The sequence below is a fragment of the Convolutriloba macropyga genome, chromosome 1 (assembly GCF_964194025.1).
Source record: "Convolutriloba macropyga chromosome 1, txConMacr16.3, whole genome shotgun sequence".
Lineage (NCBI taxonomy): Eukaryota > Metazoa > Xenacoelomorpha > Acoela > Convolutidae > Convolutriloba > Convolutriloba macropyga.
The window spans coordinates 11,043,581-11,064,348 of NC_134468.1; the positions used below are offsets into that span (position 1 = coordinate 11,043,581).

The 20,768-nt window shown below is 33.8% G+C and overlaps 1 protein-coding gene across 1 annotated transcript in view; it reads left to right on the plus strand.

Annotated features, from left to right (window-relative positions):
• Nucleotides 1-2,252: 2,252 nt before the first annotated feature.
• LOC142334944 (uncharacterized) overlaps nucleotides 2,253-20,768 on the plus strand; it is a 33,764-nt gene continuing 15,248 nt past the window's right edge. The window contains exons 1-5 of the mRNA XM_075383275.1: nucleotides 2,253-2,680; nucleotides 7,108-7,185; nucleotides 16,017-16,139; nucleotides 16,440-16,527; nucleotides 17,297-17,387. Of these exons, the coding sequence (XP_075239390.1) occupies nucleotides 2,522-2,680; nucleotides 7,108-7,185; nucleotides 16,017-16,139; nucleotides 16,440-16,527; nucleotides 17,297-17,387 (539 nt within the window). The 5' untranslated portion in view covers nucleotides 2,253-2,521. The remainder of the gene's footprint in view (nucleotides 2,681-7,107; nucleotides 7,186-16,016; nucleotides 16,140-16,439; nucleotides 16,528-17,296; nucleotides 17,388-20,768) is intronic.

A 20,768-nucleotide genomic window follows, 5' to 3' on the forward strand; every position in this document is an offset into this window, starting at 1 on the left:
GCTAATACGGAATTGTATATGTACTGAACAAACACCAAGAGACGTACAAAAGCCGGAAATCGCCCTACTTGAAAATCAGTAAATATTTGCGAAGGACCAATACGACTAAAGGCACAATCTTGCGGAACCCACTATCAGCAGAACACCAGCGAACCGACCCAGAAATCAGTTGATAAAACTAAAACTTTCTTTCAATTATTGTGACATCTTTCTTAATTCTAACAGAGGAAATAATAAAAGATTGAACTGGCAATTCTTTTAAAATTCCTTCCAAGTCTGAGACTACTCGTCAGAAATAATGTTGAGATCACAGATACTCCTAAACCAAGGCAACTAGTGGATATATCGCACATCCGAACCGCTCAGTAAAAGGCTTTTCCTAGCTAACTTTGTTAAAATATATCTGCTAAAAATCGCACTGTGAAACATCTAAATAAGACCTTGGAAAATGGCAATAATTACTCTAGATTATCTCCATAATTTGTATCAATAACAACCCACAAAAATACTCTAAAAATCAGTGCGTAACAGTGACTCTTACCTTTAATTTCTGCTCCTACACACTCTTGGCGGGTCTAGGAAATAAACCTCTCGCAAAAAAACCCAACTAATTTTAGATACGAATTAAACCCCCAAAGAAATAAAACTCAACTCGGAAATAGCCCCTACGAATCTAAAATTAAGGGGGGGGGGGGTTTCCGTGGTTTTTTTTTCGGACGCGACTCTTGGCATGCGTTAAGAATTTTTTTAGTCCTTAACCAGAATTTTTGTCTGCAGTTACTGCCGTACGAGATTTTCAATCACATCCAAATTTTTCCTTAAAATGCTGCAAAATTGCTGCGTATTTATATCAAACAGCATAAAGAGCGCTCGAGGCAGGTTATTATTGGCACAAAATGCTACAAGCGGTTTCCCGAAAATAAATAATGATTTTTGGATTAAAATTAAGTTCAAATCTTCTTAGCTCAATCAATGAGGAAAAAAGTACGAATGATTCATGTCAATCTTACGCCTGATTCTCGTAATTTTTTAAGTCACCGATTTAAGTTACTGTAATTCACATCTTTCATTTTAGTTGCGTTCCCAGTATTGTAGAACTTTCTAGGAAACTTTTTGAATCTGTTCAGAACGTTTGTGCGTGTATTTACGTATGCATGATAATGAGACGACAGAAAGGCTCGTACTGTTGCTAGTAGTCTGTCTAAATTGATTATAACTCAAATTTGGTAATCAAATTTTCTCTCTATTGTTTCTGGTTCATGCGACATAAGTGGTTATATTTCAATTGAAGTGTTGCTGACTTAACTGTTTGTAAAGGTGATTTAGTTCTACTTCCGAATATGACACAAGCTTTCAGCTATTTGGTTACAATTTACAAAATACAATTTGAACTGCAAATCTTTTGTCACCCTCGTTAACATAGTTTTTATTTTGTCATTAATTGCTCTCGAATGACGTGTGAAGCAATTATAGTGAACGTGTGTGTCTTTTCTGCAAAATTTTTTCTGGATTTTTTCTAGAACAATCTCGATTTTGCTTCTTGAGTGTCTTTTTTACGCATGACTTCTTGAATTTTATGAGTGATTATAATCAGAAATTGAGTCTGTCGCTAAAATAAAAGCGGTAAGCAAGCATGGTGCGTGTAGCTTAGAGTTCAATGGCACGGATTTTTATTCGGGATATTGTGGGTACATGCCCCTGCGAGTCGGAAGCTTTTGGACCCATAAAAGTTTGTAGCTCATAACTCCCCCCCCCCTCCCTCTACCTCTAAAATACATTGCCCCGATAGTTGTTCGAGAGCAATACATCCAACGTTAGTCGGCTTGTTTTTCATACTTGGTTGTTCGAATTCGTTTCTTAAACTGATAATGCTTTAAATAGCCTAATAATGGGTGGGACTATCCATTTCAGTGTACATATCAATCGATTATATATGGTCGGGGGGGGGGGGGGTTGGGTGGACAATTCTAGGAAAGTTTACCCGATGTACCAAAATACGCAATCTCGTAATACTCGATAACATATTGCCTACATTTGATGTTTTGAGGGTATTTCTAATTTCGGGCAACTATAGCGGGGCAGTTTTAATTTGATGATAATGTGGACTAGTTTGAAACGACTGTGATTAAAACGTTGCTCCAAACGATAGAATTAGCATAAATTGCGGCACTAGTTAAATGAAAACTTTTAAGCGAATTGAGGTTTTAGTGTCTTTGAGTTTTGACTTATTTTCTGTTGCAGACAAAGAATTTTACATCCCAATTTGAAGTTCGAAACTTCAATCAATACGTAATTTAACAGTCACGGAAGTTGTGTATACATTAGCCTAATGAACTATTCTATTTTTTCTTTATTTGGCGTCTTCTTTTAAAATTTCAGACAAAGATTGTAAATTAATTTCAAGATGGACTAGTTCAGAGAGTCTCATTGATACGTTGGGACGTATAGAAACAGAGATCAAATTGACAAATCATCACGCGACCCTCTAACTACCCCGAACTCTGATCAGATGTGAAAACGGATGATGAAATTGGGCACCATTTCCTATCTGAACACGAGAGGAAGCAGCAGAAGTAATTTGAACGGAGCTGTTATGTCTCCCTATTTGCTACCAGTCATAATATCACACTTTCTCCTTGGCTCTGTTCACGCTGGATCCTTGGACGCCCTCATATACGCGGTATGTCCATATGAAATTATCACGTATTTCACCTTTCACATAATTTAGTGCGAAGAATTAACCAGGTCATCAAAACGCACATGAGGCACTGTTCTTATTTTGTTCAATTAAAAGGTGTCTAACTAAGATAGTTTTTGTTGGGTTTATTTTAGGGGTATATAGATCGATTCTTTTCCTTTATAGATGGTTAGCCTATTTTGATAAGTACTTTGAACTAAATTGATGAGCCAGTAAAATAGAGAGTGTTTTTTTTCGAGTTTCGAGTCACTTTTTTGGCTATCATATTACATGAGTTTTCTTACCATCTTCCGACTTTATGTGTGCCTGGCTTTTTTGGCTACTCAATTTTGGCGGGCAAGTATCGAGACAATCAAAAGAAACTTCATCAAGCATAGCTGGCTGGATCCAAATCTTGACGCTGAAGTTGTGTGCAATGAAATCTTGACTTATCCCAAATTTGGTGATAGGTTTTTTGAGAAAAAGAAAATGTTGAAAATATTTTTCAAGGTCGCTTGTCATTAATGATGATCCAAAAATGAATGTTTATTAATCGCTAATTTTTGGAACTCGTAAGAGGGAATGGCTTAAAATTTTTCTTAAACTGGAATAGATTTTCTGCAAAAAAGTCAAAAATTGAGGCTTTTGTTATTCTTTCTCGGGTACGTTGGTAAAAAATATTTGAACAGTGATCACAGCAGTTTCCTTTTGACTTCGTCAAAATAAAAGAAATATATTGTGGAAACAAATAACAGGAATCTGAAAATTTTGAAAAAATTTTATTAATGGTCAATTATGCGGAATAGTGGTAGTCATTTTTTATGCAGTTACCATTATCATAATCTCATAGTTATGCTGAAAAAAATTGGAAAACTGCCCATTTTTGTATAATATGTGTTAAAATAATTGTATTTTAAAAGAAACGATTTTTAATAGTTTTGAAAAAAAATGGCCGAAAAACAAAGATTTAGCTTTTCAAAGCTTTGATTCTCTTCGTCGAGTTGTGTTGACCTTGTAGTGATTAGGTAATTTTGTTAAAAGATGATATCAACTATTCGGGGGGATGATTCGCAAAAAAAATTTTAATATTTGCAATTTTGTGGAAACTTATTTATTTCTGTGTCACTACTCAATGGTATTCCCATAGACATTCTGGTGCTCCTAACTTCGAAAATTGAAAAAATTCTGTAGTATTTTGATCACACAAGAGTTGACCATGTCGCCAATAAGGCTCTGCTCTTTATTTCGTGGTCTCAGAAAAGGTTTTGAAAATTGAATTCTTCAAAAAGGGTGCGGAAAAATCAGGCGATATTATTTGACCTGTACCACTCCTTCTGATTAATACTAAAGCTATATGTTAGTTTTGCATTTAAAGGCCCTGTTAAGTGTATCACTTGAAACGGAGAAAAAGCTCTGCTTCGAAATGAAAGACAGAAAATATGGATGTTTTTTTAGCAGGTAAAGCAAACTCAGGTTAATACATTCTAATCCTTCTGGTATTCCAATTAGAAGTAGCAAAAAGTGGTTCTGTTGTTTACCTGATATAAACATTAATTTCAAGTGTCTAATTTATTTTTAAGCGCAGCCAACGCTACTGCTGATTTTTGTTTTAATATAAGTAAGGAGTGAAAGTGTGCAGTCGCTGTTTCGTGCACAGTAGATCCTTCCAATTGCGTCTTTTGATTTTCAAAAATTTCTATGTAGCGACATTTATCTAAAGTTGTGTAGCGTGAGTGTATGATATAGAGTCCCGCAGACCGGAGGAGAATATTGCTTTTACTGCCACTTAGCACCTATACTATATTTAAAATTGTATTTCAATAGAATAATCGTTTAGTTGACCCCTCAATGGTTCTCGAAATAGGAATGTTAAAATTAATAGATATAATTTTGAAAATCTCCGTCAGTCTCTCAAAGACTTAATTAGGCGCTCTCGTCTTTTTAGGACAAGAGGAGTATTAGAAGTGTCTTTTTGAAAATAAATTTTATTGGCGTGAATTGTGAAACAGGAAATCAAAAGCGTGAAAATTAAGGAGTGTTTTCAGTGTTGAACAAAATTGAGAGGGAGTGAAAACAGGTTGGCTTTTTTTCATACCGCTCTTTTTGAAGAGAATGAGAAATTTAGGTGTAAAAAACAATTCTGTAACAGACTAAAAGTTTTTTGTTCATGTGCAGGTTCAGATAGTGTGTAAAACTTTTTTTAAAATTAATCCAATTTAAGGCTGTTCATCTATTTTTTTTGCGAATTTGAAAGCTATTTTAGCAAATTTTTGGCAACTGTTTCGTTTTATCGCTTTCAGTGGAAATTTAAAAGACGCAATTTTTTTTGGTACCGAACATTCTCTATGGTATAAAACTATTTTTCGTTAGACAATTGACCAAAATTTGATCATTTGTAACTTTTTTGCCAGTTTCTAGCAATTTCTCATTGTTGCGATGTGTACTTGTTTTTTATTGAAAATTATTGAGTTTTTCTATTGGTTTTTTGGACTTTTTTGCGTATTTTGAGTTTTTTTTTTAAGTTTTAGTAGTAGCTTTTGTAGCTGCCAATGAATTGAAAAAGTTCAATTCGTCCAGAGTTTCTTTTCGGCAGGGGCGAATCTTCAAGTCGGCTCCAGAATTCGCCCAGTTATGGTTTTTACTTTTCAAAGAATTTTAATTGCCTTGGCGTGGTTTTCTTAAGATCTGTCCATTTTTTCCGACCTTTTCTTGTGAATGAGAAGTCAAATTGGAATGCGCTGGAGAGAAGTGAAGAGCGAATAGTTTCAAACTTCTATAAAGTGAAATGAGACATAGTTGATTAAACCGATTTTTAGTTTTTGAGAACGAATTTTTTCACGTGACGCAATTTTGCTTCTGTTTTCGCTGTTTTCACTTTTAAAAAGTATTTGTACAGAATACTATAAAAGTGACACGCATGTTCCAATAATAAATGGTTGCTGTTGTTTAAACCCTTCAAAAGCCAACTAATGGTTTTTTAACACTCGGAAGCTATCTGTATCCATAATATAAAGTGGTTCTCGGTTTCGCCGTTTTGTTGTTCTTATTTAGCGTCATTAATGATAGGTCTCGGTGCCTCTCAATCTGGATATCTTAAATTTGAATTAATGAATTTGAATGGAAATGTAGCAGTTTAAACAAATTTAACACAATTGAAAAAAAATATTTTTGTGGATGTTTTCATCTTTTCACGATGTTTTCCTTTTAACTGTCTCATTATAGACAGCTCTATGTGGCTCTTCTATGAGTCAAATGTTGACCGTTTGTATTCTTATCTCACGTTTTTACGATTTTGCAAGTTTTTTTGGATTTTGGCGCTTTATCGTTATTTTGTTGTTCTGTCACTTAGTTTCATTAATAATTGGTCTCATTAAGTTGTGATGAGATTAACGAATTTTTTCAATTCATAACTGAAGTTATGACACGCTGGTTTCCAGTTTTTTTGTTGCGTTTGTTGTCTGCTTTTGTTACGTAGTCCCCCGTTATTTTTATTAAGATGCTATTTGCTTCCTATTTATTGATAGTGCGATAGAATTTGATCAATTCAATTTTTAGTTAAGTGTTTCAATGCATTTGATCCTAAAAACAGGTATTTGAAAAATGGTTGTTGTTCTTTTACGTTCTCTCTCATTGTTTTCTACAAAGTTGGCGTTTGCTTTTTAAACTCTCATTGTATATTTCCTATCACATAAGTCACGAGTTTCACATTTGGTTTTAGACTTACCTCACTCACTGTCTCAACTGATTGGCATTTAGTATTCAGCCAGTGTTTTTACGCGAAGACGTTCAAGGTCAAAAGTGAAATCTTAGGAAACAGGTTAACCCAGGCAGTAAGAATGCAATCAAAGACAGTGCGTTAAGCTATCAAAGATCCTTAGAGTTTACTGCTAACTGGTTTTAGTAGTTAGCTTATTGTTCTCTAAAGTGATGTCAACATATTTACTTAATCTGATTAAATTGCAGAAAGACTTAAAACTCTTTTTGACACTTACAAAATAAGTAATCGTTAGTTTTTACTCCGTTTTTGCGATGATGTGACTTTTCGTTCAATTTATGTGTCTTCTCGGTTATTGCCCCCCCACACCCACAATTTTGCACCCCAGGTATGTACTAGGTTATAGCTTTTAAGTAGCTTTCAAAACTATTTACATATAAATATGGGAATAATGTCAATTTGAAAAATAACACAACAGCGAATTTTGAAATCAATAAATGAAAAGATTCGATTATTTATCTGGGGTATCCATTTTTTAGTTGTCCCATGTTTTTAGTTGTCTAATTTCATTTAATTAACGTTTTTGTAAATGAGTTATGCTTTTATGTCAAAGTGGTAATGTGTGAAAGTTAAAATGAAAGTGTGCATTAAGTCAGATTTTCTGAAGTTTTGCTCATTAGCCTGGCAATTAATTGTTAACAAATGATGTTTTTAGACGAACTATGAGGGAACTGAAACGATTTCCAGTACTCAGGCGGAATTTGGGCCCACATTCAACGTCTATGGGTACACGGTATGTTTACTCTTTTTTTTACATTGCCAAGTTTGCAGGAAAAGTATTCAATCTCTGCAAGCGGATTATGAGAATTATTTGATATGGCTATTTATAAAGCGAGCAATCAGTTTCTTCCCCCTCCCATATTTACAAACCGAACTGTTTCTTCCCCTCCCCCTCCCTCTCAACGTTTTTAAATTGGTTTATGTATATTAAAATGGATATACTTCCTATTGAAACTATTTTAACCTTTGTCAGTGCAAAGTTTGTTCACACATGGCAGTGAAAACAAATTTTGAGCACGAGTTGGTAAATAGGTAAGAACCAGTTCCTTGTTAGCTTCTTATATTGTGCATCTTTATCTCTTTGAATGATAGAAGCAGCCTTCCCTGACTTCCGAAAATGATTGGAGGGGAAAATGAAGCTGACCTCTTTTCAAAACCATATAATTATTAGTGTTTTTTCTACCAATTATTATACAGTTTTGAGGAAAGATTTTGAGTATGAAATAATTGTTATTTTCAATCTATTACTTCTCAGTTCACTACATAGCTTTTGTACTGACGTCAATTTTGTCTACGGTTAGGTTCGATATGGGGTCAGAAGATAACTGCCGCTAAAATTTTAATTAATTAAAATACTCCCTAAATAGATTTTCCATGAGTGAAAAAAATAGAAATGAGAGCTCTATATAAATTTGAATTGTCTGTTTTACAATCTAACATTTTTCTCCCTTGCATACACATAAGAATAACAATAAAAAAGAACATGTGGATTTAATTACATCTATGCTTTCCTGACGCCACAACACACACACTTAGCTTAGTGGATTTTGTGGACAACAGATTCAATTAGCCTTAATTTTTAAAATTAGTAAGATACAATTTCGAACGCTTTTTCTGAACAGCCATTTTTATCGATATTACGTACATCTAGGCCGACTTAATGCATGCTGTGCCCACGAAATGGTGTAGATCAATTAATTATTGTTCCAACCCCCAATGAAATGGGGGTTAGGAACTTTACAGCATGTACACTATTTTGCCGAGGTAGAAATAGATACAACTTAAAACATAACTTTTAAGAGGTATTTTCAGTTATTTGATTACTCGAGGAAATATAGACGTTAAAATGAACACGTTTGAATATAAAATGAAATAGAAAGTTTTCACTTTTTTCACTTTTAATTGCTCTCAAACAATGTTTGTAGCAGTTATATTAGTCCTGCAGTCTTTTAAGCTATTTTTTGCTGGAACGATTTTTCATCTGTCCTTTATGACTTTTTGTACACAAAAACGGGATAAACCAGTGATGACCGGTGTGCATTATGTTGTCTTAGAGCCTCTAGAGAGGAATTCGCCTGGCGTTAGTCGGTTATGTTCCAACATTTTTGTAATTTTGTGTTCGTGCATTGTGTCTAAGCTCAACAGAACAAAATAATGCTCTTCCACCTTTTAGAAGATGTGGGTATCAAATTATTAAAAATTTTGACACAATTTCAACGGGATTGAAAAATTTTGTTTTGAAGAGAGTTAGGGTTGAGAAAATGTGTCCTACAGAACACTTACAGACAATACAGTTTATTTGCGCTGGTTAGATTATACCTTAATTCTTTGAGTACCAAAGAATGAACTCCCTTCTTCATAGTAATTTTGTGAGTTTTAGTTGAATATCTCAGGAAAAATATTCTTTCTTTCGATGAAATTTTTTTTGTTTAAGTTCTTGTTGCTCTTTTTAGAAGCTTAGTTGATCAAAAAATTTTTTGTTTTATTGAAAATTAAACCTGCGCTGTCTTCGAGACAAATACACTTAGAATAAAAATTTCGCATTTTCGTAAACTATCATTTGTCAAATATGATCATTCTTTTTGGTTTGACATATGAAACTGTTGCAAATTTTAGTTTCTCAGCTTTGTTTTTTTTATTTTGGAATGCGATTTAATCAAAACGCCTCATATTTTTTTTGCCAATTGCTAGAAAAAGTTTTGATTTCTTCCCATTCTTCATTTTCCGTTGTCATTAAAAACAATGAAAGTACAGGTGAATAGTTTTCAAAAATATGTTGGAAATAGCTATTAATTGTCCCAGTCTTAATAAACGTTTCTTCTCCGGAGTTCCATTGTTGTTTAAAATTGAAATCGGGCACTTCAAATTTTTTCTGATCCTTAGTTTGGGAGCATGAGAAATGAAAGATGTGTTGGCGACAATTGTGATAAATAAACGAGAATTTATTGGAATTTTGTTTGAACAACACTGGTATTTGCAAGAATTCTTTAAAAAATTGGAAACCTCATAAGAGTGGAATTACTGAAAAAATGATAAAGAAGAGCAATGCTAGTATTAAAGGAATTGAGGAAAATGGCATTGAAATAGTTAACCAGGAATCAATTTGCATTGCCTTTAAGATTGTCTTTGAAATTTCCGTTAAGATTGCCTTTAAAGGTCTTTGTGAAATCTTTTCCAAAAGTCAGTGTAGGCTTGTCAACATCAAAAATTTCGAACAAATTTTTAGTGATTCTGTGTTTGTAGTGTAATAAAATCACTACTCCTGAATCTTGCAATGCATGGGCTTTGACGCCCGGAAAATACGCTGTTTTTAACCGTCTACAATTTTTAATGTATGTATTGATGCTGTTGTTTCATAGTTTTTGAGCTTTCAAGTCACCAGTACATAAAAACAGACCGACAACAATAAGAAAACGTTTTTGGACTCACAATTGTTCTCTTAAAATCTTGGTTAGTAATTCCATTTTCTTAGCAGATAAGTTCAGTATCAGCATCGTTCAGTTGTCTGTCTTTTGCCTTGTTCTCGCTCATTTGTCTTTATTACGTTTAACACTTCAAATAAATTGAAGTTTTGTTTGACATCTTTCCGTGTTCAGTTTGCAGATGAAACCAGCTAGATTTGCTATTATAAGACCCGAGAAAAACAGATGAAGGTGGAGAAATTTGTGGACGTTTACACGTTTTCAAAAAAAACAAGAACCAGCTGACGCTGAATGCAGACAAAACAGAGTGTCTCTATTCGTTTTTAAAGTTGAAACCAAAAAACCTGTTCTGAGCTGCCAATACCTTGCTACACAAAGTGATACAAAGTTAACATTTGAAAGCCACTTGAGTTCCGTTTCAATTAAAACGGCGTATGCAGTTCATTAATTGTAGCTTATGAGAAGTGACATTTCCACTGATATGATTTATTTTTTGGTGTTTCACATCTTTCATTCAATGGTATAACATTCCTACAAATTTAACACACCTTCAACAGCTGTCCGGATCTTCTATTGGACAACATATTCTTCTCAAAATCTATCAGTGTAAGAGTACATACAGAAAGAATGTATTAGGAACATACAGATAGAATTTATAGAGGAATAGAATGTATTGAGGAACTATATACAGATAGAATGTATTGCTCTGAAACGACCGGGGAGCGGTGGGATGAATGGGTCTAAACCGCCAAGAAACTGCATCGCTTAAGTCAGTTTCATCAGCTTCAGTGATTTGTACACATAGAGACTACTTAAGATCTACTTAAGATCTCATCCTCTGGTCCTTATCTGTCTGTCCCGATTTTGAAAAGGGAAATCAAATGATAAAAGGAAAAACTATCAGACGAAAAGTAGTTAGTGTGAGTAATGGCATGAAAAAGAAAGCGCAAGAGGACTAATATATTGCTACAAACTTTGTTTGAGAGCAATTAATAAGTTATCATCTCCGATAATTTTTTGAACACTGAGCATAGTTTTAAAAAAACTTAAATGATTTCATTTTCGATCAATATGAAAAAAATATCTCATACCAGACCAATGAGAGCTTTCAAATCCTTTTCGTAGCTGCGCAGTTGCAATAGAAGCCCATAGCTGATTTTAGTAGTCTTTAAGGTGCTTAATGCGCTGAAGTTGCTGGGAACGTCTAAATTCATGGTGAAAAGGCCAGTTTTGCTGTTTTTAAGCTCTGAATGAATCAACTTTTAGTTTTTTTGTCTATTTCTTTATTTTGTAATTTGGGTATTTTAATTGTTGAAATTGTTTTAAATGTTAATATATTCGGTTTCTTTGTTTTGTTCATGCCAACTTTCACACCAGAATAAAATTTTTTGCTAATTTTTTCAAGTTTGATTTTTTGTAATTTTGTGTTGTTTTTCGGGGTTTGGATTTGTTCATCCTCTGTTTGGCTCGTGCTTATGTTTTCACGTGCGCTTATTGTTTGTTTCCGGAAAGATATCTGTGAGCTACTGTTTTTGTATATTGGTTATTGGTTCTCGTTGCCCTAACAACCAGAGTATTTACAGTTCAAATTCTGTTTTGATAATTTCCAAATCGTAAAATTTTTTGTTTGGTTTTTGTTATCCAGTTCTTTGTTAGTGAATTGAGGAGTTTTCAAGTTTGACATTCAATTCTTTAGATTGTTATCCAGGAATCGTCCTGCTATGTTTTTTTTGTTTCGTCGTCTGACTCTTTCGTTTTACATTTGTTCATGCAGCAAAGCTGAATGTCAAATTTTCTGAATGACTTCTTCCTTTTGCTAACGGTTTTTGTACTTGTAACGTCCTTTTCTCTCTCTCTCTCTCTCTCTCTCTCTCTTCCAAAACTTTTCAGGCCATTTGCGTGATTAGATTTTGATCATACGTGACTTACCTCACTCAATAAACTTCTACACTGTTAAACTTATATTTAATTGGTATTAAATTAAGGTCAAAGGAGTAATAAAGGCCCCTTATAAGAGGGCTTCTGTGGAATGAATTTTAACAAGCTTTATTATATCGTTTAATGTCTTTTACATTTTTTAAGCGGTGTCCTTAGCTTTTTCAACTTAATCTGTACATCTGTTTCTATCTATATTATGCGACACGCAAGTCTATTTCGCAACTTTTCCGGCAATATGCCGGCTATGTTTTTTATTTGTAAATGAGAGTATATGTGAACAGCCTCAGAAGATTGATCATTTGATAATTGTTCCGATCCCACTTGTGGGGGAAGGAACTATATACTCAAATGGGTTTTTTTTTTGTTCAGTGAATTTTGGCCGATCGATATATTCGTCGTAGAGAAATGTGAGTGGTATCATTAAAAAGCTGGTCCAGCGTAGAATTCAAAAGTAAAAAGATTTTTTCGAATTTCGTTTTTTTCGAGGAGTTATCGAGGATTGAAGTTTTGTGTGAACAATGGGATCTTTAGCATGATTGTTCACTTTTAGTACAATTTTCTTCAAACTAAGATCTTTTTTACGAAAACATTAATTCAAATTTCTATAAAAAGAATAAATTTTGAGTTCGTAAAAGTTGAATGCAAGGCGATAGAAAGACTAGTTCTGGTCTCATAGGGAAGTTCACTATCAAAAAAAAATCGAACTCTAATTGAGAGCCCTTTTTTTAATAAAACTTTTCTCTTTTTTGCTTTTTTAAGTCACCTAGAGACAAGTCACATTTTATATCGACGTTCTATTAATGACAAAACTCCTTTATAGTCGAATGAAGCGCAATGAACAAAAAACGTCGTTTTCAAGGAATTGCTCATGTTTTTTTTTGGCTTCGATTCTGAGTTTTCGTAATTTTGAATGAAATTTTGAATTTCTTTTTGAAGTTTTACTATTTTTTTTGGAGTCCTATGGTAGGGATTCATTGACTAACAGTGCAATATGTTCCATAATGAGCATTAAGTGAACATGTCTATTTCATTGAGGGGGCGGCTAATGGCTGTTAAGACTTAAAAAATAATTTTTCGAATTTTTTTTTGAATATTAAAGAATCATAATCTTATTATAGTGAATTGTAAGTCAGTCCAGGGGTGAGAGCACCCTCTTCCTTCCTACTGCAACCAAAATTAAACTGGTTAGCGGTTTTATCTTCTATCTATTGGTTATATGACTTCAATGACAAAAAATTTCAATTTTTTTAAATTTTTTTTTTGGATTTTTTGAATTATTGGTTACTTTTGAAATCTTATCACATTATCCAAATATTGACAGTTCCCATTAGCTTAAAAACGATGTTCTGTGGATGACCAATAAAAATTTTAAACAAAAATTTATGGTTTAAATGGCTTCGACACGTTCTTCTTGCACTTTTCTACTGACTTTTTGGTTTTCTCCTGTTTTTATTTTGTTGTTTTAATAGTCATTATACTTACTGTGATCTCATAATGAATACCTATGCATGACAAACATAAATGTACTGCCACCGGGGCATCTTTGAGCGTTTTTATTGACTTCCGTTGAAAGCTATTGAATTTAATGTCTGTTAAAATAAAAATCATTTTTCGAAAATTTTATTTGAACAATAACAATTCCTAAATTTTTCTTGAACTGTTAGTGAGTTTCAGTATTGACTGGACCCACTTGCTTTTTACTGCGACTAAAAATATTCTGTTTAGCTGTTTTATCTTCTAGCTATTGGTTATATGACTTCAATGACAAAGATTTCAATTTTTTTAAATTTTTTTTTTGGATTTTTTGAATTATTGGTCACTTTTGAACTCTTTATCACATTATCCAAAGATTATTGTAATCCAATTGGCTTAGAGAGGACGTTCAGTGGATCACAGAGAAAGTTTTCAGAGAATAGCTAATGGTTTAATTGTCTTCGACACTTTCTTCTCGCATTTTTCTACTGAATTTTAGTTTTTGCTGTTTTTGTTATTGTTTTCTGTCATAAGACTTATTGTGATGTCTTTTTAACTATCTATGCATGACAGACATCATTTTCCTCCCTATGGGTTATATCTGAGCATCGTCATTGAGCTCCGATGAAAGATTGAGTTTACTGGCTGTTAAGGGTTTAAAAATAATTTTTCGAAACTTTTTTGAAATTCAACCATTCCTAATTTTTTTTCGTGAATACTCTTGGTCATTGTTGGTTCTAACAGAATCCATTTCCGTTCTACTATAGCCAAAATTAATCTGGTTAGCGGTTTTATCTTCTACCTATTAGTTTTAAAACATCAATGCCACGAGAATTCATATTTTTTTTGGGTACTTTATTTTGTTTTTCGATCCTTTTGAAATCTTATCACATCATCTTACTGCTGAGAGTCCCTATTGGTTTAGGGAAGAAGTTCAACGGATCATAAATAAAGTTTTCAGGGAAGAGCTTATGATTTGAGTTGCTTCGACATTTTCTTCAGGCACTTTTCTACTGAATTTGTGGTTTTTGCCTCTCTCTGTTGTTGTTTTCATAGTCATTAACTTGTTGTAAGGTCTTATTGATGAAATACGATTGGCAAAAAAACTTATTGTCCCCTCGAGGCATCATTTATTGTATATACTGGCTTCCGTTGAAGGCTAATGAATTTAATGGCGTTGATAATACGTGTTTTCCCGCAATTTTCGTGCGTCTAATGTATTTGTTTATATTTGTTGATTTTTTGAAATTATATTGATAAAAAAGGTTTTCCCATTGCTCCTGAAAAATTAATTTAAAATTGAAGAGTGTTTAGTGAAAAGTTCATTTTTTTTAATGCCTTCGACCCTTTTGTCGCTCAATTTTTTTTCCTGAATTCGCTGTTTTTGTTCTTTAGGTAGCCGTAAATTGCTCACAGATCTCATAGGCTTGTAATTGAGGACTGAATGAATGATGTTGCTCGAAACATTCAGTATATAGCGAATAGGTTCCTTTCGTCAAATTTAACTTCTATTCATCAATCAGATGTCCCATCGAATTTCGTGTATTTCAAGAAATAACATATATATTGATATTATGTGCCACTGTTGTTTCGTTTTTCTGAACGTTTATTGAATGGCCATTTTTTGCGTTTCTTTTTCTCTTCCTTCAGAACAATCGCGTAATAACAGATCCCAATGGCTTTTAAATGTGGCCCAAGTAAACTTATTTAATCTTTCAGTATAAATCCTTCAACTGAAATAGCAGAAATAACAACTGAATTAAAAATACATATTCAGATGATAGGTATTGATTTTAATGGTAGCAAAGGTTTGTGTTTTCGCAAATCGTTTGTAATTTTTTGAGTTTCTCTTTAGTTTGTTTCTATGGCATAGTCTGACCACAGACGGGTGCTTTTGGTTTTGTAATGACTTTTTAGTAATTTATCAAGGATTTTTTTATTAAAAACCAATGTTTTTTAAGATTTTTGAATTTTCTTGGTGCAAAAAATGTTGATTAATTTTTAAGTTTCGCCTCACTGTTCGTTCTTTTTGTCGGCTTGTTACCTAGTCTCGTTAAGAAAACTTTTCATCTGCTGTATAGTTAGTAAAAGGTAAACTTGTGTAGTTAAGGTTTTATCTGACTGCATTTTGACGTTGTTACCAGGTGCTTTTAAATTTAGATATTCATTTTTTGCCGCCAAAATTTTGTTGGTGCTATTTTTTTTCTAGTCTCTTCAATGTCAGGTCACGTTGGTGCTGTAATGAAGCATGGCATTAGTAATTCAATTAGTAGATAGAATGTGTAACGATTGTTTTAAACTCAAACATCTATTTTTGTTATCTCTTGATTTGGTTGACATTTTAGTCAAAAATGTAGATGAGCTCGGGTCGGAACATCATGTGCGAACGCACATTAACGAGCCGCCTTGTTGTGAATATATGTTGTAATATTTGACATTGTGTTCTGACTTTTTATTTACATGTAGACGTCAAAAAAGAATCGGAGAACAATTTAGCAAACTTTTTTGAGTAAACCCTCTCAGTAAAAAAATGTTAAATAAGCAAACGGAATTCGAATTTTGAACTATTTTTATTTTCGAAAAATTCTGAGCTGACAAAGAATCTCATTAATATGCTTACGAATCTTTTTAAACTGTTTTATCTAATATTGCAACTTATTACGTCACTTTCATTTTTTCCATATAAACGAGAGCTGTAGTTTGCGTGTTTGGTATTTTATTTTTTCTTTAGGGCCTGCTCATGGTTGCTGACCCTCTAGATGCCTGCACCAAAATTCACTCACCCAATGATCAATTGACAGACTACCCATTCTTCGCTCTAGTTGAACAGGGCGACTGTGACTTCGAAGATAAGGTGAGCAGCTCAAATTTTGAAAGGTTTCAATTTTCCGCCATTAACAATTTTCTTCATGTGCATGTATGAACAAACTAATGATCTTTTTATAACTTATGATGTGTACAGTCGTAAGAGGTGGGACTAGCGATTACAATTAAGATATACAAACATCATAAAGCTCTTATTCTGAAATAATTTTGATGTTGGTAAAGCGATTTAAAAAATTTTCCCCGGAGACGTCCGTGGCCCTGAAAATTAATCTATTATTGAATTTTTATTCAATTGTCGTACATATTTTAATTGACTGATGTGTTTTAGGTGTTCAATGCACAGAATGCTGGATTCGAGGCTGTTGTCGTGTATAATAAAGACAATGACAGTCGTATCAATATGAAGTCCAACGGAAGTAAGTTGATTGTTAGAAAGTCGAGAGAACTACTTAATGTGATATGTTGATAAGCGGGGGATAGCTTGAAATGAAACTCTAATTGTTCAACGAAAACTTGAGATTGGGTTAGATGTGCTAGTCTGAGAGCTTAAGTCCAATTGGCGCAATGGCTAGAGAGCTAAGTAAGATCACTCTTGAAAGTAAGAGATGCTTGTTCAGATCCACTGCAGGTCCGTTTTTACAATAGTTATGTCTGCCTAAATCCCCCTAAAACAGCTCGGTAATGACATTGGGTGCTCCGCTTTTGCAAACCTATTTTATTCTCCACAATATCATTTTAACCCCGATTTTGTTTCTTGATAAGATAGATACAATTAAAACATAGGATTATGGATCCGTATGGTTTGAAGAAGGAAGTGTTAAGAAGAAAAGTTTGCGGGGCTGAGTGAGCTGTTTATTGGTGCAATACTGAAACTAATATGTCAATAAAAAGAAATTCAGCTTATGCATTTTTCAGAGTTAATTAGCTTCAGAACTCTGGAACTCAAATTAATTCTGGTTTCTGGCGTCTTTTGCATAAATTGGTAGTCCTTCAATAAATTTTTTCCGGATTAAACGGTCTGTAGAATATGGAAAAAATGAAAATGTCATTTGTTGCTTTGAATGAGATCAATGGCTTAGGAACGTTAGTGACAGTTTCAGAAAACGTAATTGTGAGTTTCTGATGCTTTAGAAGACAAAGAACAGTAGTTAAGATCAATAGTAATTTTCTGTGATACTTTTTCAGGACACGAAATCAAGATCCCCTCAACTTTTGTGGGCAGATCAGATGGCCTGGATTTGAAAGACAACTACACTTTAGAACTCAACGCTTTTAGGTATGTAAAATGATGCACTATATCTCAAAAAGGCGTGCCGGCTATTTTGGAAATATTCAACTTCGAACTGTTATCTTAAAGTCTATGCGTCGTCTTGTTTTATGTCTATATCTCGCAAGACAACCATTCATCGTGGAAATATGGCACTCATCTGAACATTTTGCTTGACCGATTTTTCGTCTGACCAATCGTCCTCAATCATCTGAACATTTTACTTGACCGATTTTTCGTCTGACCAAACTTTTCGTACTCAAAAACGGGATACAATTATAAAGCCCAGAGGGCATTAAGTGACTGAGCATTACAGCCTGACGCCTTGCTAGTCTCAAGTATGCGAATCACCGAAAACGTTTTGAGGAGACATTTAATGGTGTGAAGCGGGGTTCTTATTCTTAAAAGTTGACACCTTCGGTCACCCCTCCTCCCGAGTCACTCCTCCCATTTATGATGTGAAGGGCGGTTCTTAATCATGAAAGTTTGAGAGCAATTCACCCGACGTTAGTTGGTTATTAATAGCCGCAAAGCGATGCTGAGGCTATTATTGGCCTTCTCTTGGTTTGTTTTACAAGCCAAAGATTTGAATTGTTTTGGGGCTGCGTTTTTTTTAAGATCTGTTCACACATTTTCACGATTTTTGAAGTCAAATTGAAGTGATGATTTTGGTCACGCCGAAACAGGAGGTGGAGCGTAAAACGGTGTCTGATCAAAAATTCGCTGTTGGTTTTCGCATGCGGCATTTTAACGTTGTTTGCTGTTCTTCAATTTTTTTTATAATAGCCGTTGTTTTTTTTATTTCGTCGTCAAGATTTTTGTTACGACCATATGACGTCACAACCACTTCAAATCTGTTTTCTGTTCATTCCTTCATGCAATTTCAACTGAAGTCCGTGCGTGACGTCATTTTTCGCTCTTAGTGGAGCGAATTTTTTTGTTCATTCGCGTGATTAAATTTTTGGTCGCACTTGACTTACCTCACTCTCAAAAATGACTTCCTCACTTTGAAATTGACTTTTATTTACTTTAACTCAAAGAGATAAGGTCTAATGGGTATGTGTCACTCTAAATGAATGTTGTTTCAGAGCAGCTAATAGAGGCAGCAAAAACTTATACAGCTTTTAAATCAAAATACCAGCCTTCAATGAAAAGACGAATTTTTTGGTCTGTCTTTTTAATAGCCGCCCTCGTCTTCTCAGCCGGCTATTATTGCGCTCGTATTTTTTTTTACTTCGTCAAACTTTTTTTCGCTTTACCATTTTGCCTCTTTTTCGACATTTTGCGTGAAATCTTTTTGACTTCTCTAGGCTAGTTTCTCTCTTCTCTCATTCTGCTAAAAGTGAATTTGAACATCAGTTGCTAAGCAAAGCAATTCAAAATGAACAGAGTCGGTATAAAAAATTGAAGTCAGAAATAGAAACGGGATAAACCCAATTTTAGATGCCCGCTATTTGAATGTCGTTCATATAAGTCTTAGTTACCACCTCTAATGCTTATTGGTGTTGATAGTAGCCCCTGTAGCCTCTCTCTAAGAAACAGAAGTATGTTCAACTACGAAATGCCATCAAAATAAATCGGACTTAAAAATTATTCTTGTACAAAAATCTTTTTTTTTCAATATCTATTCTTTCAATCCCAATCATGCTTATTGGAATCAACGGCGGCTATTTTCCGGCAATCTGTCGGGTATGTTTTACTGTTTTTAAGACTGCATATCTACAAAGCTATTGCCTCTATGTTCTGGCAATCTGCCAGCTATGTTCGGATTTATTTTCTACATGGGTTTCTCAATCCTTTCATAGTCCATTTTAGGCTTTGTTTTTTGTTTAGTCATTGAAAATTCTTTGAATTCTGTCAGGACTCGTCCTGCTATAATTTTGTTTTACCTCGTCGAACAAAAGTTTGTTTCGCTTGAGCTTAGTTCACAGCTTGTGCAGCATTGTTTTAAATGAATTGTTTCTCTGGGCTAGTTTCATTCTTCGCTCATTCTGCTCAGTGCTTTTAAGGAGCAGTTGCTCAGCAATATAAAAGCAATATAAATAACAGAATCAGTATCGAAAAACGAAATCAAGATGAATACGGGATAATCCTATAAAGCCCAGTTTTAGATGCCCGCTACTTGAACTTTGTTCTTTTGAGCCTTAGGTAACTTCTCTAATGCATTTGGCGTTGATGCTAGCCCCCGCATTCAATCATTAAGAAAGAAGAGTATGTTTAACTACAAAATCAAATAAAATAGTTCGCACTTCAAAATAATTTTGTACAATCGATTTTTATTAGTTTTTTGGTTCCTTCAATTTCAATTGATGTTATGGAATTAGTGCCGCTGCCGGGTATTTTTTGTAAAGATATTCACGCATTTTTCTGATCACTGTTGGCTTTCGAAACGAGATAAACAGTTAAAGCTCGGTGGGCATTAATTTTACTAGACTGTAAGGTTCTGAGTGTACTGAAGCTGCTGGGAACGACTGAATTCAAGGTGTAAAGGTTATTTTTGAAATTTGTGACCACAAAATGAGGTGATTTCTTGTTTTCTGTGTTTTTTTTAGATTTTTCCTTAATAGGACTTGTTGAATGTTGACATTTTTAAAAGCTCCTAGTACTCTTGTGCAAGCTAGAAGTTCTAGCAATATTTTTTTGGTATATGTTTTGGTAATGCAAACTTACAAAAAGGTCTAACAATTTTTGCATTTTTTTCACGTTTTTACAATTGTCGAGTTTTTCGATCTCTGGGCCTCAATGCAAAAACGTTTTAGAGCTTAAAAACGTGTTACTCGATAATGTTTTGGGACAACGAAATTGTTTTAATGATTTTAATATTCATCAAATTTTGACAATATTTTCATCTTTTTTGAAATCTTACCGTTTTTCGAGTTCGGTCTTTAGAGGAGAGATAGACTTTTTAAGGGCTTAGAGTTTGGGTACTCTGTGGTTTTTATTGACTAAGAAATAATTTTGAAGATATTGTTTTGGTGAATGTTAATAATTTTTTTATAGAAATTAGCCATGTATGTCAAATTTTGTGAGTTTTCTTTTCAAAATTGACTTTTTCAATCTTGGATGAATTGACTTTTTCAAGGTTTTGGAATTATGTCATTTTCTGTTCTCTTGAACTCAAGTGGTCAATTATTTTTTTGAGGTTGGGCTGCCCTCACGCGTAAAATAATGGAATTAGAACTTGAGAAAATTGTTCTACACTATGACAAAATTCTGAGAAAATTGTTCTACACAATGACAAAAGTGTGCGCTATTTCGGTTGGATTAAAAAAAGGAGAATATGTAATGTGCGTTCGCATACAATGTTTCAATCCTTCAATTGATAATGTATATAATTCAGTAAATAGAACATAATCTCGCCCACGATGTTAATCTCAGTTTAAGTCCTAC